Below are 16,193 nucleotides of genomic sequence, written 5' to 3' on the forward strand. Positions count from 1 at the left end.
AAGAGAGATCCTCCTTCGTGTGAGAGGAGTCTTTATTTGAATGGCGTCACTCTGCATCGGGATCTATGTTTGCTTCGAGGAACCATCAAGCCTATCAATTTTCGAAGCAGGACTGAGCGACGCAATGGATCGCCATAGGGCCTATAAAAACCTGACTGAAGGGTTCGAGGACACACTTTCGACAATCCACCGTCTGCATCACGCATCTCAGAAGACTCAAGCCTCCGCACACTTGCTCCGCGAGGGAATAAAATATAATCAAAGTTAAAATTTCAATTTCTATAAATTCCATCTTTACCACATTCGGTCATAAGAAATTAGGTCTGACGTTTGATCTTGTAAAAATACATAATTAAAATTGCGTGAGGGAAAGCGGGTCCTTCCTTCTACAGTTGCTGTTGTTATTTGGCTGGTCGCGGGTATCCTCGATGTGACGGGGGTGCTAGAAGGGACGAAAGGAAAAGGAAGGGACGCACGTTTCGTCCTGGGCCTGCTAGTGGACTCGTCAGTAAGGCTACCTAGAAGGCCCTTCTTTGGACGGGGTACTATTGGAAAGTTTGGAAGCTCTATTACAGGAAGCGGAGGATTTACTGTTGAAAGACAACGTTATACATTGTCACTTTTGTCCTAAAGCGTCGCCGATGTTTGGAGCCGATATAAAACAGTTGAGAGCTGTAGCGAGCTATTGGGATTATGGGTAAAAGAAATAGTTATGTTATATTATAATGTTCTTTATTATTTCTCTCAAGGAAGGTATATCTATTCTCGTAGAGAGTCACATCTAGAGTGAGAGCAAAAAGGGTATGCGATTGCAGCTCGTCCCGGTCCCCCAATTCTTATCTAATCGTGCGAAATAAACACTTCACGCATTTCCGGATCCTCTTCGACGCATAGTTTAAAGATACATCTATTTCTCTTGACAGATTAATTTTTGTATATTCCATACGTTAAAACGTATCCTATTTTCAACACGGGCCAAGCGTTCTTTCTTTCTTGACAGTTCAGTCAGTTCGCGTCATTCTTCGCTGGCTACAGACGTAAAGGGTCGAAACCTTTTTCAGACATTGGACTGAAAGTGTATCTGTATAAATTGTATTACATTCCTTTATTATTTTTCTTTATTCTTAATTAAAATTTACTGTCTCGTTAAATACGTGAAGCACTGTGTTCGTTTTTCTAATCTTTGAATCTACAACATTTACCAAGGACTTGCGAGAAAATCCTCGCACCTCCTTCAACTTGGAATCCATCTAGTGATGCATTTAGTGATCCATCTAGTGATATATACCTCTAGCGAGGGTGAGAATGATGCCGCCATAGAATAAACATCGAAATATCAATATCTTTTTCCTAACGTGAAATTTCGTATCGAGAAAAGGTACATGATTTCACTGCTGTTTCGTTATCATTCTATCATCCTGACCAGCTGAGCCCATTGATGGCCTGAAGTTACCGAGCTATTTTTCATACTAAAATTCACTAAAATTCATAGATATCCATAAAAAGTAATCAATAAAAGTCACACAGAAGTGGCAGGATTTGGTGTCTTGACGAGTATACTCGTTATGCGTAAAAAGTAGTGACCATTGGCTATTTAAATTGAAATTTTTGTGAAAAATAAAACATATTCTCAAATTTCAAGATGTTTAGAATATTTTGAGGCCAGGTCAGAATAAAAGAAACAAATAAAATTTGGCTGACAATGGGCTTGCAGCAATTGGACTCGGGCGTTGGCTTCGGGTGGCTCCAACTTTCAAAGCCATAAACCAAGAATGATATACTCGCGATCGTCTCTTAACTCATTCGAGACGGTGATTTTTTTCGAACACCGTCCCCAGCAGCGAAATTTTTTCTTTCTTTATATTGTTCATTTTTAATGAAAAAACTTGTTTACAATGGATATCACCCAATTCTAAGTGAATTCGCATAAATAAGATGATTGCACACCATGTGTGCAATGTAAGATAAAATAAAAATACATCATTAAAATTAATAAACATTTATTTCACAAATAGTTAGATAATATAAAACCGTTAATTTGCTTTCAATAATGAAGAACAGAATATAATGCAAAGAAAATTTTTAAGAAACAGTAAAGAGTTAAAAAAATCAGTTGAACAATGAAGAAAATAATATAAACGAGAAATAAATTTTTAGAAAAATGTCTAAAGGTAATAAAGTAATGTAACTCAGTAATGAAAAAAAAATATATAATTTGTTTATACATTTTTAGGAAATAGTACACTGATCGTAAAGTAATTATACATTAGCTGGGTGATGATAGCCAAATGTTGCTATTTGTACATGCCTATGACGTATTTGGACGTGCTCGCTACAGAAATATGTGTTCCTGCATTGATATTTTCTAAAAATGTAGATTTCGAAAATCCAAACAAAATGTTTTTTTTTTTTTTGGTACGCAGCAAAACCAAAGCCAAATTTTACTCAGAATAACTGATAAATGCTCATTATTATTATTGCACACACGGTATGCAACCGGTCTTATAGCCTCGGAAATCAATTGCACACACGGTGTGCAGTCGGTCTCGAATTGGTTAAGAAGATTGTAGCGACCAACGTTCACACCCTCACCGATAGATGGAAAACGGGGGTTCGAGGTTCCTCGCAAGTCCTCGGTGAATCTTAGATTTACATAAATACAAGTTCCTATCCTACTTAAATATCCCCCATCTAAGACAGAGCCTGCCAGAAAACCTTATTGACGAGTTCACTAGCAGGCCCAGGACGAAAGGCATCCCTTCCTTGCGTCCTTCTACCTGCTACCTATCATAGCAAGACAGCCATCAGGATACCAACTGGCTACACCATAAGACCCGTAGGGGGGACCTCCACAAGGGTTACTGGCGTGTGGGCGAACCGCCAAGGTCTTCACCGTGAAAGAGGGGTTTCCACCACCGTCAATCCTGATGTGGGGACGTTTCTTATTTTTGGAGGTGAGCAATTCCGGGGGCGTGTCCCTGGTTCGACGAACTGCCAATCACGAGAGCGCTCGTTTCTTGGTAGGGCTTAAAACCCTTGGCTTCGGAAGGCGGAAGAACATATCAGTTGGAGTCAGAGTCATCGCAGTTAGAGTGGAGAGTTAGAGTTAAAGTCAGAGTCACGGATTGAGTCAGTGTTTGCAGAAGGTTCGAGAGGGAAAGTGTTACAGTCGGTGGTATTAGAGTGGAGAGTGGCCCAGCGCAGTGAGCCTGCAGTCAGTCTAGGAGTGACCTGAAAGACTCAGTGAGCAAGTGTGTTCGTTATAACACCGTATAGTACTCTAAGTGTCGCTTTGTTAGCGTTCTCTAGTATCAGTGCTGTATCCGTGTGATATCCTATACTATCTTAAACTTTAAATTCGCGTATATTCAAAAATTCTATCTTGCTGTGTGTTAATTCTTGAAATACCGTTTCCGGTATTCCGTTCATCCTTTAGTTTAGGACAGATTGTGTATCTAAATGTGAAAGTTCTGAAATTTTACAAGTACCAGTGTTGCGGCCCTAGGACCGCAATGTCCCAGGTCAAGTGGAGGACTGTTTTGTGTCCTTATTATCAACGTCCCTTGACTTCTATGCACTCATTGTCGCCTAAGCCACCACTTGGGTACACCGTAACAAGCAACAATATATCACCCTTAAGACGACAGGCGTAAGGACCCAGATTGTTTAAACAACCACCACCACCGAAAGACGCTGGAGCTAGCACACACTCCCAATATTATTCGCAACCAATCAGTAGACAGACGAAGCTTATAAAACCACCGACAGAGCAGTGACGAAGAGAGTTCTCCTAAAATACAGTCCACTTACCACTTCGAAGCTAGACAGAAGCTTCCTCAAAGAGCCGTCCGTCACTAATCCTCGCCAACTAAGATCGACCTAGTGACGCTATACAATATCTTTAAACTATGCCCTTGTCACGGGACTAGTTTGCAACGGCGAAAAATAAGAATAACTATGCCTGCATACGAAATACTATCCGTAGAGTAGGTATACCGCAAGAGAAGTGACACGTATTTAGAATTTGAGAAGAACTGACTTTATTTAGGTTTTGGGATATATATATTTTAGAGTCTCACAGTCTCTACTTCGCTGGAGAGTACTTCGGATACTGAAATTTACTGCAGAATGAGAACTGGATTGGACTCAGTCTGAATTTTCGACTCAACTCTTACTAAACGCAACTCTCTACAATAACTCTCAATAACACTCACTCTAAGACTAACTCTATCTTCCAGAGCGGGCCCTTTTAAGCCCTCCAAGGACCACCCCCGAAGGAGGAGAAAACTCCCTCCACGCAACGCTCTGGGGTAGAAGGGATTCCTCCTTCCTCGTGACCCGCCGAGGGCAAGGCTGCAAGGAGTGCGTGGGAAAAGCGTGATTGGGAAAGAGAGAATATATATGGAAGAGGATAGAGTGTATGGTTTTAAATAGGGATGCACGGGGCGTGAAGCGAGCAGTATGTTGAGTATGTATGTCGGGGCAGTTCGTAGTAGAGTTGTTAGAAGAGAGTTGCGAAGAAAGAAGTTGTTAGTCGTCTAGTTGTATTTTAGTCGTAACAGTTGTAATTGCGTTGTAATCTCAAGTTGTAGTAGTAATAGTAGTAGCTGTTATAAATTCGTAGCCTAATCGTCACCACACACTGCTAATTTAATCCATTATTATTTGTTATTTAATAAATAGAGGCTATTATTTACCACCTACTCAAGTGTCTCTACATATATATACAAATATACAATATATAATCACTGAACGTGATGTTTCCTTTAAAACAATTAACAATATGTCAAGGTGGTGCTGTATTTCGTAAATGAAGTGATCGTAGAATTTCAATGAAGCTCTAATAATAATAACAATAATAATAATAATGATGATGATGATGATAATAATATATAACATACAAATAAGATAAACAATAAATATAATAATAATATTATATTTATATTAATTATATTAATGATATTAATAAAATTAATTATACAAATAGTATAAATAATTATTAAATGATTAGAAAATAAATATTATATATATATAATTGTTTATGATAATTTTTGAATATATATGTAATTCTTTAAACTAAGAATTACTTATTTTAAACAAATTTCAGGGAGAAAACTGCTGAATGAGAACTGTATTTCTCGTATTTAAGTTCGTGAAAATCTGAACGTGATAAAGAAATTTTGATTTCACGGAGCATTGTATTTCCGATTATTTTAAAATACTTTTTTACTAATATCGATGTTTCATTATTTCTACTGAAGATCGTTTTACTTACATGAGATCAGGACGGAAATGATGAATCATTGCACAAAAGGCAAGACCATCCCTCCAAGAAGTTGTCATGTTTTGTACATTTACATCAGGATAACCCTCGGTTATTCGCCGGCACCAAAGCTCTAGTGCCTTTGTGCCTCGTCGTTCGCCCATTTTCACGTCAATTTCAATTTTTCTCTTAAAATTCTTCAAATCTCTTCTCTTACGCTTACGCGATCAGGAAAACGTCAGTCTGTCTCTAAATTGTTGCTCGATTCGTCTGTAAACAATAAACAAAAATATTAGCTTTTCCATCAATAACAGGTGGTTTAAATGACTTTTATAAGATACAAATAAACTATACAGAGTGTCCCAGCAGTGGTAATACAACCGGGAAGGGGATAATTCTATATGCAAAAGCAAATGGAAAGAAAAAGAAGAAAATTTTTCAATTCGAAGCTTTGCTTTAATAATTAATATACAGGTAACCCTCCTATAACACGGTAGATAGGTTCCTAGAAAATGCCGTGTTGTATGAAACCGTGTTGTACGAGACCCGGAGCCAGTACAAAAAGGGAGGTTACGTTCCGAAATCTTATTAAAAACAAATTTTTCTTTAATTCCACATAAACAACTTAATTTTTATTAAAAATATAAATGTATGTACAACACGAAATAAAAAAAAAACAAAAATATTATTTTAATTTAACGCAACTTTAATTTAATAATTTCTTCGTCGTCACTGCTCGGTATAATCAACCGAGAACGTTTCTTCGGTGGAATGATATCGCCTTTGCTTTCGGAACTTTTTTCTTCATTTAAAGTTCCTGCATCTTCTTCCCTCTTAAAAAATCTGTAATTTCGCTTTGCTTGCTGGTTCTTACCAGGTCATTGTAAATTTCTCGGTACGGAGCTAAACAGTTTTGCCGCCCCCTTTTGAATTTTCGACTTCTTTCAGCGGAAGGGTCCGCATTCGAGAAAAATGACTCGAGATTTTCAGCTAAGCTTAGGCCTCCTTGTAATTTTTTTAATGTTAAATTATTAACCGCGCAATCTTCATCGGTGCTAGTGCCCTCGGAATCGATTTGATTTACAGCTTCAGATGCCATTTCCATCAAATCCGCTTCGTCAACTTCTTCTTCCACTAATAAATCTTGAACGTCCTCGATAGCCATATCCACAAAACCTTCACCTCCGATTGATTTAGCAAGTTCTAATATGCCGTGAATTTCATTTTCCGACGATTCACGCACGTTTTCTGTTTCAACCGAAGAGGGCCATATCTTCTTCCAACACGTGTTATAGGATGCCGTGTTGTAGGAGGATTCCCGCAATTTATGAAACGTGTTTACTGAAACCGTCTTATAGGATGCCGTGTTGTAGGAGGGCTACCTGTAATATAATAATTAATTAATTATTCTATTCCCACGTAAGGTCATAGTGGAAATTGTCATGAACGATTTTTATGCCATCCGCGGTCAAACGCGTTGTACCTAAAAGATTAAACTGTTTAGAGAAATTAATATTATTTACTTATTTTCTATCATCTAATATAATTATTATTATTCTAATTCATTCCCATCATTCCCATCAACAACATTATCAACGATGGATAAAAGCCAATGCTCGCAATACACATTATTACTGTACTGAAAATACGAAATAATTTGCAAACCAATATCGATGACGCATAAATGTACATCATATTCTTGGTAACGATATCATTGCAGCATATTTTATCAGTGACGCTTCGAATAGTCCATAGTCAAGGTAAATAATATTCAAGGTAAACATAATAGATAAATAAATAATAGTCAAGATAAACAAATTTTTTAAGCGACGAGTTATTTAATTTACCAGGATTCCGAATTATTAAAGAAATCAAACGTTTCTTCAATATTACAGTTACCTTAGGCATTATGCATTAATATCCTGCTATTTTGCAAAATGCTGTGCTAGATCGGTCGCAGTGCAAATATTCGATAACTTGCACGTTCATCGGATCTTACATCGCTAAATTCTTTTTCCTAGGTGCAATAAAATTAAGAATTTATAGCGGGAAATATGAAATAACGGATTAAAATCGCATAGGTTAACATCAATGAGCAAGTTACAAAGAGAGCTAGTGAATCGTTCATTAACGGGCCATAGAAGTGTATTGAAGTTAACGGACATCGCTTTGGACACTTGTGAAAATAAATCCTTCATTCATCATTCTGTCACGGTTATTTCACTATTTGCAACAATAGTTCGAATTTCACGAATTCCTCGAACTCAAGGTTATCGTATTATAAATTATCGAATATCGCTCCATTCCAAAAGAACACTTTGATAACCTTGGGATCTCGAAAAATATTTGTTGTCTATTATAATATTTGCTGATCGAAGAAATATTTTCAATATGTTCTTCCATCGTTAAAAATAAACGAGAAACTTGAGATGCTCGAGCAAAGTGGAATCCCGTGTATATAGAACCCTTTTGATTATTCAACATTTTCTGTTAAAGATAATTAAATAATTGTAGCGATCATCACTTTCGCTTTCGTGACCAGATGGATTTCAACTTCAAGGAGGTTCGAGGACTGGGTAAACCCTCCACTTCCTATAATAGAACTTCCAAATTTTCCAATAGTATCCCCATCTAAAGCTGGGCCTGCTAGGTAGTCTTAGCGATGAGTCCACTAGCAGGCCCAGGACGAAACGCTCATTCCTTCCTTTTCCTTTCGTCCCTTCTAATAATACCATCTCATACAGAATACCTGTGACAGTCATCAGCAACCATGGGCGGGGGTCCCCCACATAATTAATAATTGGTTTAATCGATGGGAGACAAGTTTAGTGAATATGACGAGTAATTAAAAATGATCGTAGATGATTGTGTTGTGGTATTGTGGGCTGGGAAGGATTCTAGAAAAAGGAAATAGTATTAACCCTGTAGCGTCCTATTTATCGAATCCCTTCGATGTCCTAGAACGCTTATCACGCGCCAAATTAATATTACGAGACTAGCTGTAATAATAAGGATCCCGAAGCGTGTTGATAAAAGAGAGCGTTTATTTATACAAAGTATAGAATAGTTATAATGGAGACGTTGAACGGAGTACCGTTTCGAACACGCGTTTATACGTGTAAGTAAGATGTTTCAAGGATCGGTGTCGAAGACGAACTGATTTCTCGAATTCGATCTACGTCGTGTCTCGTCGTGTCCTGTCCGGTGTTTTCTCCAGTTTAGTTCTGATCGGGCAAAATAAACGTTGGTGGTGGAAAAGTAAGGAGTTTTAATTGGACAGAGGGTGTGACGGAAGGACCTTTGGCTAAGGAGTAGGAAACTGTCAAGGAGCCGATTTTTGATGGTCAATGACGTGATTTATAAGTAGTGTCCGTCCGTCGCTCGTTGGGTCTGTCACACGTGGGTCCCATCTGTCGAGTCTGGTACTTGTAAAAATTCCTAAACTTTCGCCTTCACCTTTACAACTTAATCCGCTAGAACGGCGGTGAGGCACATCTATCCTCCGGAATTGCAGTCACGAAATAAAATATATTGTAAACCGTTAGGTCTGTTAAAAGTGTAAGCCGTAGAATAAAAATCATGTTATAAACACGCTCTCCGGGGCGGAACATATGCACAGGATGGAGTAGATAACGTGCTACAAACCACATCCTCCGAAGCCATTGCAGATATCAATTCGAAATGTTCGAATGTTGAATAGGTATAAAATGTCATAAAACAGTTAGCATCTTAGAGTGCAAAATCTCGTAGGGGTGAGTGTTTCACGGTGAGAAAGATGATACTCGTATCTTTATTTTTAATTAATAATTAACGCAAAAATTGGTATAGAAAAATAAAACGAAGAGGCACGATTAAAACCACGTACAGTGAAATTCTATTTATACGAACATGATTTTTCGCAATGCTTGTTAAGCTTCTAGCGGCATCGTCCTCACTCTAATCACTAGATGGATTCCAGATTCAAGAAGGTTTGAGGATTTTCCCAAATCCTAGGTAAACTAGACTATACTATTGCCAATAGTGTAAGAGTATGGAAAAGCGTGCGAACTCCGGTTACCAATAAGGCAGCGAGTGACGAGCGCTTAGCAGCGATAACCGGAGTCTCAAGTCGAAGCGACGATCCACTTGAGCTAAGCAGCGATCCTGATGAATGAACAAAGGAGGTTCATTCGTTTGAGTTCCAAAGGGTTTTGAAAAAACACTGTCGCGACCCAAGCAGCGCGACGGCGCTTCTTCTATTCTATGTAGAGATATCCCGAGCGGCGCGATAGCGCTTCATTTATATTACGGCGATGAATAGCCAAGTGGCACGATAGCGCTTCGACTTCGTCGCTGTCGAGAACGCTCGAAATGTGCTGGGTTTTCTCGACATGAAATATGAACAGCGCGATCACGCTGCTTGGGACTCAAACGGTTAATCCATTTGTGTCACGGCTCTACTTAAGGTGCCGTGTTCAGGCATCAGCGACGTTCAACTGACGACTGGCCCGTATCACTGAGCGCGTATCAGTACCTACTCATAATGGTAGTTAAAAGGATTTTCACAACAAAAGTAAAACTTGTTAAGAATATAATGAACCGATGTAGATGAGATGCTCACAAAAGGGATCAAACGTGATCTGTGGCATATGAAGAATATTCAGCAACTGGTAATGAAAAAAGTCAGCTCGCGGATTATTCCGCGCTCGGTGATAGGCAACAGTCGTTACTTGCGGAATATTCCGCGTTCGGTGATAAACGACAGTCGTGGTTCGCGGATTATTCCGCGGTCGGTGATAGACGATAGTCGTGTTTCGCGGATTATTCCGCGCTCGGTGATAGACGAATGTCGTGGCTCGCGGAATATTCCGCGCTTGGATACAAATGGGTTAAACCTTGCACTCTGTCTTCTTTCATACTCGAGCTTTCTTTCTCAATCACGCATTTTCCTTAGCCTCGCTCTCGATGGGCCACATACCCTAAACATTCAGGTGCCTTTCGCTCTTCGCTTGCATTCCATGTGATAAATATCCCGTTCATCCGGTCCTTGCACGGGGTCACTCATCCTTCCACGCGCATTTCAGACGTCGTTCTAAACATTCAGTGTGAACTCTAGACTGCTGTCTATTGCCCGTCACCAGCTAGACAGGTCCAGAGTTCCTTTGCGTTCACTCTTAATCCTCGCAACTCTCACTTCCTACATATAAATTCTTTTATTTCAAATAAAATTTTTTCCCTTTTTCTCTTTCCTATAATTCCTACAGTTACTGATGTTACAATCCTGGTTTGCAATGGAAAAATGTTCTCAGGACCTAATAGTCACGATGAATCGCTGCGAATCTGGTAATAATATAATGCAAGTTGGCATGAATGGGCTACTGTGAACAAGTTGAAAAAAGTGAAAGTTGGTAACAAAGAGAGGTCGGTAATAGAGGTTAGAGAAGAAGTTGACAACAGTATAGATATGTATATGAAAGATTCATTGAGCGTGGTTCGTTAGAACTTCTCACTCAGAAGAAAGGCCACGAGGGTGGGAAACAACGAAAGTCACGCGAGTATACGGAATGAAAAGTGAAATATTCATTTTTGTTCACATCGTTAAGCTAATTGTAGGTGTTATGAATATATTACTACTTTATATTACTACCGATAATAATACTAAATATAATATTTTAAATATTACAAAGATATTTTTATTATTTTATAGTCAAAGATATTTTTCATCGCATTCAACTACTATACCACAAACTTGCCTTAAAATATCAGGTAATTATTTTCAATATTACCTGTAAAAATAATTAGACTTTCCCATTTTTGGCAAGTGTTAAGTGTGATAGTGTGAAAGTAATCAAAGTAATCAAGTGTCAAGTGTTAAATATATACGCCACATATGTTACAGGACACCTTGTACAATTATCATATATGTAATTGTAAGAAAACGAATATTTTTGTTACATAGATTTACAGATATTCCTAATATCGCAATTTAATAATTCTAAGGAAGTACTATTCGGTGACAAGTTTCTATATGGATATTTATAATATTTATCAACATATACTAGTACATATTTCCTCGTTATATCATCCGATATTTAAACTGACTTAAAATTCAAAATATGTCGATACCAATAGGAAATGAAAATATTTGACAACAGAAAGAAAAAAAAATAAGTACTGAAACTGCATGACGAAATCTACAAAGCTACAAAGTTTCAATTAAATCGATGACCAATGATGAAACAATCGATGAACAATGTTAGCATTGTATTTACCGAATACGCGATTATTTGCACTGTGTTTATTTTTCTAACCTTTGAACCTGCGATATACTCTCGTGAAATTTTACATAACGAATGCTTCTTTTCTTTTTCGTAACAGTTTGTCCACTGAGAACTAGTTTCATCTAGCAGCGTACAGTTACTTCTTGGATTAACTAGTCAAAACTAGTATCGACGAGAGGTCAATACGATAAAACGGGTTTTGCGTAGTCAAAACTAGTACTAACCGATTTCAACTTTTCACCGTAACATATACATATATTATATAAATCGATGACTTCGGTATCGGTGACCGATTCGCGGACCAAGAGAACGCTCTTGGTCAAATCAGCCAATAATATTTGGCGAGCTCCCGATTTTTCCTAAGACCGATCTTAGGAAAATCGAGGAGCTCAGTTCGCTTCGAATCGTCGAAGATTGTATATCCTCACTAGGTCGATCTTAGTTGGTGTCGCGTCGCGTCGCGATCGAATTCTCGTATATTCCGGCGGGTTGTAAGGTCCGCCAAATTAATATTGGGCAACTGTTTAAGTTGTACGAGCGGAAAAGAGTCGTGTCTTCGACGTTTCGACGCAAACTTGGCGTATTGTTGAGTTGCAGAGATGAACTCTTGCGGCGAACTGTTTCGAGAGAACCGGTGTCTCTGAACTCTCGAACGGAAGTGAGCTCCTCGATCTTCCTAAGATCGGCCTTAGGAAAAATCGGGAGCTCGCCAAATATGATTGGCTGTTTTTGACCAAGGGCGTTCCCTTGGTTCGCGAATCCGTGACCTTGGAGAAAGGGAAGGTTCCCCCAAAAAGCAACGATAGTGGAGGAAACCCTCTCCTCCAAGGTGGGGTACCTGGGGTCCACCCGCGCGCTGGTCACCCCATCGGTCGTTTATTACCCCTAGCGAGGGCCCGAGGCTTCCAACGTGTGCGGACCACGTGGAGCCCTCAGGCCTATTGTCAGCCAAGTCTTAAGAGCCGTCGCCTAATTTCGTTAAATTAGGGATTTCCAGGATTCTCGTGTTCCGCGACACGAGAAGTCAAAGAAAAAAGGTAAAGCAGTCAAACATGCTGAAGGCATGGAGCGGAAAATTCCGATGCCGAATTGTTTGACCCTAAGACCTGGCTGTTGGAAGACCGTAACGGGTCTTCTTTGTTCCACGACGGAACAGTTGGCGACAATTAGTGACGGACGGTTCATTGAGGAAGGTTGTATCTATCTTCGAAGTATCAAGTGGACTATATTTTAGCAGAATTCTTGGATAACTCTCCTGATCTATCTTCGTGACTGCTCTGTCGGTGGTTATACATTCTTCGTCTCCCTGCTGATTGGTTGCGAATACTATTGGGAGTGTGTGCCAGCTCTAGCGTCCTTCGGTGGTGGTGGTTGTTTAAATAATCTAGGTCCCTACATCCGTCGTCTCAGGGGTGATACATAGTTGCTTGCTAGGGTTTACCCAAGTGGAGGCTTAGGTGACAATGAGTGTAGAATGTCAAGGACCGCTGACAATAAGGACGTAAAACAGTCCTCCACTTGACCTGGGACAGTGCGGTCCTAGGGCCGCAACACTGATACTTGTAAAATTTCAGAGCTTTCACTTTTAGCTTTACAGTCCTAAACAAAGGGATGACCGGAGGAGTATCGAAAACGACCTTTCAAGGATTGTGAGAGGAGTTTATTTGGACAGTGCCACCCTCCATAGAGATCTATACTGCTTCGAGGAAACTGTCAGCCTATCAGTTTCGAGGTAGGACTGAGTGACGCAATGGGTCCTCACAGGGCCTATAAACCCCTGGCTCAAGGGTTTGACAACACACACTCTTTCGACAGCCAACGGTCTGCATCGCGCATCGTACAAGACTCAAGCCTCCGCATACTTGGAATCGCCAGGAAATAAAATATAAATCAAAGTATAAAGTCAAATCTTTATAAACCCGACCCTGTTTACCACAGGATTAACAAAGATGTTACGCGAAAAATTGATAAAAGAATTCTTTTTAATAATAAAACAGGTTCATTTAATTAATATATCACATTAGATTCTTCGCAAGTCTAACACGCAATTCTTTATTCTCGACTACACACCATTTATATGCCTCGCGCCCTTGCATCCCTATTTAAAGCCAGATCTATCTCATTCTATACACACGCTTTCTCTCTCAATCATTGTACAGACATTCCGACAAACGGATTTGCCGTTATCATTTGTTCTTTCCGCGCCAAACGCCCGAGTCGAACCCGATCTTACATACCCCGTTGTTATCACTCGACGTTAAGGTGGGGCAATCCTTATCTACTCATTGCAGAAGACACCAGTTCGCTTCGAATCGTCGAAGACGACAGTTCGCTTCGAATTGTCGAAGACACCAGTTCACTCTTGAATTTGATCCGGCAGTTCGATCGTAAAATTCAATCGAGTCGATATTTCTCGAATTTCGGATAGAGCAGTTCCTTTCGAATGGTCGAAGACACGACTTCTTTTCGCTCGTGCAACTGAAACAGTTGCCCAATATTAATTTGCCAGGCATCACACTGCGGTCGCGAGACGGATTTACAACCCGTCCGAATTCACCAAAGGTTCAATTACGACGCTACATTTATTGCTCCTTCGAGCCGGATTGTCACCTGTGGAAGTGCACGAGTCCGGGAGCCACGTTCCACGGCCCAGTCCACGCACGGAGCAGAAGAAAGTCAAGACACCCTCGGCGACATCGAGGCATAAGAGGACATTCACGGGCCTCGAAACATTACCATCCCTAGTCCAACGAAAGGTAGACTCGTTCCCTCATTGAATTGCCAATCTATCCATCTCGTCAGTCGAAATGGAACGCGTCAACGAACACCCCATAGCGAAACTAAGATCCGCGGATTGAGATATATATTGCAAGAATGTAGGATATCGTTAGACCTTGCCAGGTATAGAGGTCCCGTTAGAATCTGGCGGCCAGACGATTCTCGGGAAGTCAGAGCCAGGCCACGCGAGGTAGCCTCGCGCAACCCCGGTTTTCCCCATCGTAAACTGGGGGTGACGCGTCCGCGGGCACCTCTCGGGAAGGGTGTCCGCGTGGGTGACCCCTCGACGAGCCTAACCCGAAGGAGGAATCCCTTCCATCCCAGAGCGTTACGTGGGGGGAGTTTTCTCCTCCTTCGGGGGAGGTCCTTGAGGAGCGAGAGTTGTTGAGGGTAGAGAGTTGAGAGAGTTGAGAGAGTTAATAGTTTCGTGAGAGAGTGCCGTTTAGAGAGTCCCTTTTAGAGAATATTAGGCCAGTGCTGACTGTGGCGTCGTTACATTAGTGAACCCCGCTAGAATCCCATAAGTGGGATTAGTTAGTTCGTTTCGTGTATTCCGCTGCAATATGCGAATCGTTCAAGGCAGGAATTAAATTCATGGCGAATTACGTCAACTCTTACGTGGATACTAAGACGGAGAGGATAAAGCTACGTGTGCGAATGGACCGAATACGACAATCGTTTGTCGATTTCAACAAAGCACTGAACGATATCGGTACGTTCGGTGATTTTGAGCAAACGGAACATGAACGAAACGCGGTCACGGAAGCATTCGACAACGTAATAGCAAAGGCCGAGGTATTGCAAGATAAATTAGAAAAGCAAGAAAATGAACAGAAAGCATCCGCGAACACCTCATCAACGTCCAGGAGGCTGTCGACCACAGACATGCCGCAATTCGACGGAAAACTCAGGACGTGGCTGACCTTCAAGGACGAATTTAAGATGCTGATACACGGTCAACCCGAACTGAGTAAGGTGGAGAAATTGCAACATCTCCAACGATTAGTCACGGGTGTGGGGATGTTTAGCTTTTAAGTTGGTATGAGTGAGAGGTGATGCGTGGTGACGAGTGAATGTGGATGGATGGTAAAACTGGAAAACAAAAGAAGCGCGAAAGGGAAGTGAGTGTGTGTCCGACCATGTGGTGCGTGAATGTCCCTGTGCCGAATGAGAATGTGCGATAAATAATAATCCATAAATATAGAGAGAATCCTTGTAATAATTAATATTATTAATAAATAGTTAGATAAGTAAGAGTGTCAAGTTTTTCATTATCCACCACAACGGGCAGCGCAAGGGATACCATTAAAGGCTTCGCTATACGATGATAAGAGAAAGCTAATCCTGTGCCATGCTTCGTTGCTGTGCAACATTCAGCCATTCGATGACACTCTTAGAATAAAATTATGTTATTGTATATCGTCAATAGGTCGTCCTCAATTGGCAACGGTTAACGACGAACCAAATTTCTTGAGGAACGTTGTGTTTATAGTGGACTGTATTTTATGTAGTTGTTTCGGATAACTCTTCTGAACTCTTCGAATGTTATTGACTGACTGACTGGTACTGACTCTCTCGGTGGTTATATAATCCTGGTCTCTCTGCTGATTGGTTGCTACGATGTTGGGGGTGTATGTTAACTTCAGCGTCCTTCGGCGGTGGTGGTTGTTTAAACAATCTAGATAATTGTGCTTGTCTTCTTGAAGGGTGATATATAGTTGTTTGTCGCGGATTACCTAAGTGGTGGCTTAGGTGCTAAAGAAATCAAAGGGCGCTGACAGTAAGGATATAAACAACCTTCTACTTGGGACATTGCGGTCCTAGGGCCTCATCAATGGTACTTGAGAACTTTCAGAGCCTTCACACGGTCTATTATAAACAAAGGGCCGAAC

The 16,193-nt window shown here is 40.4% G+C and overlaps 1 protein-coding gene across 1 annotated transcript in view; it reads right to left on the minus strand.

Moving 5' to 3' along the window:
• Nucleotides 1-16,193, minus strand: part of LOC108546659 (MICAL-like protein 2) — a 144,535-nt gene that overhangs the window by 38,420 nt on the left and 89,922 nt on the right. Inside the window, exon 2 of the mRNA XM_017898869.1 lies at nucleotides 5,276-5,533. Within this exon, the coding sequence (XP_017754358.1) occupies nucleotides 5,276-5,427 (152 nt within the window). The 5' untranslated portion in view covers nucleotides 5,428-5,533. The remainder of the gene's footprint in view (nucleotides 1-5,275; nucleotides 5,534-16,193) is intronic.

The sequence above is a fragment of the Eufriesea mexicana genome, unplaced genomic scaffold, assembly GCF_001483705.2.
Source record: "Eufriesea mexicana isolate 0111107269 unplaced genomic scaffold, ASM148370v2 scaffold745, whole genome shotgun sequence".
In the NCBI taxonomy this organism is placed as follows: domain Eukaryota; kingdom Metazoa; phylum Arthropoda; class Insecta; order Hymenoptera; family Apidae; genus Eufriesea; species Eufriesea mexicana.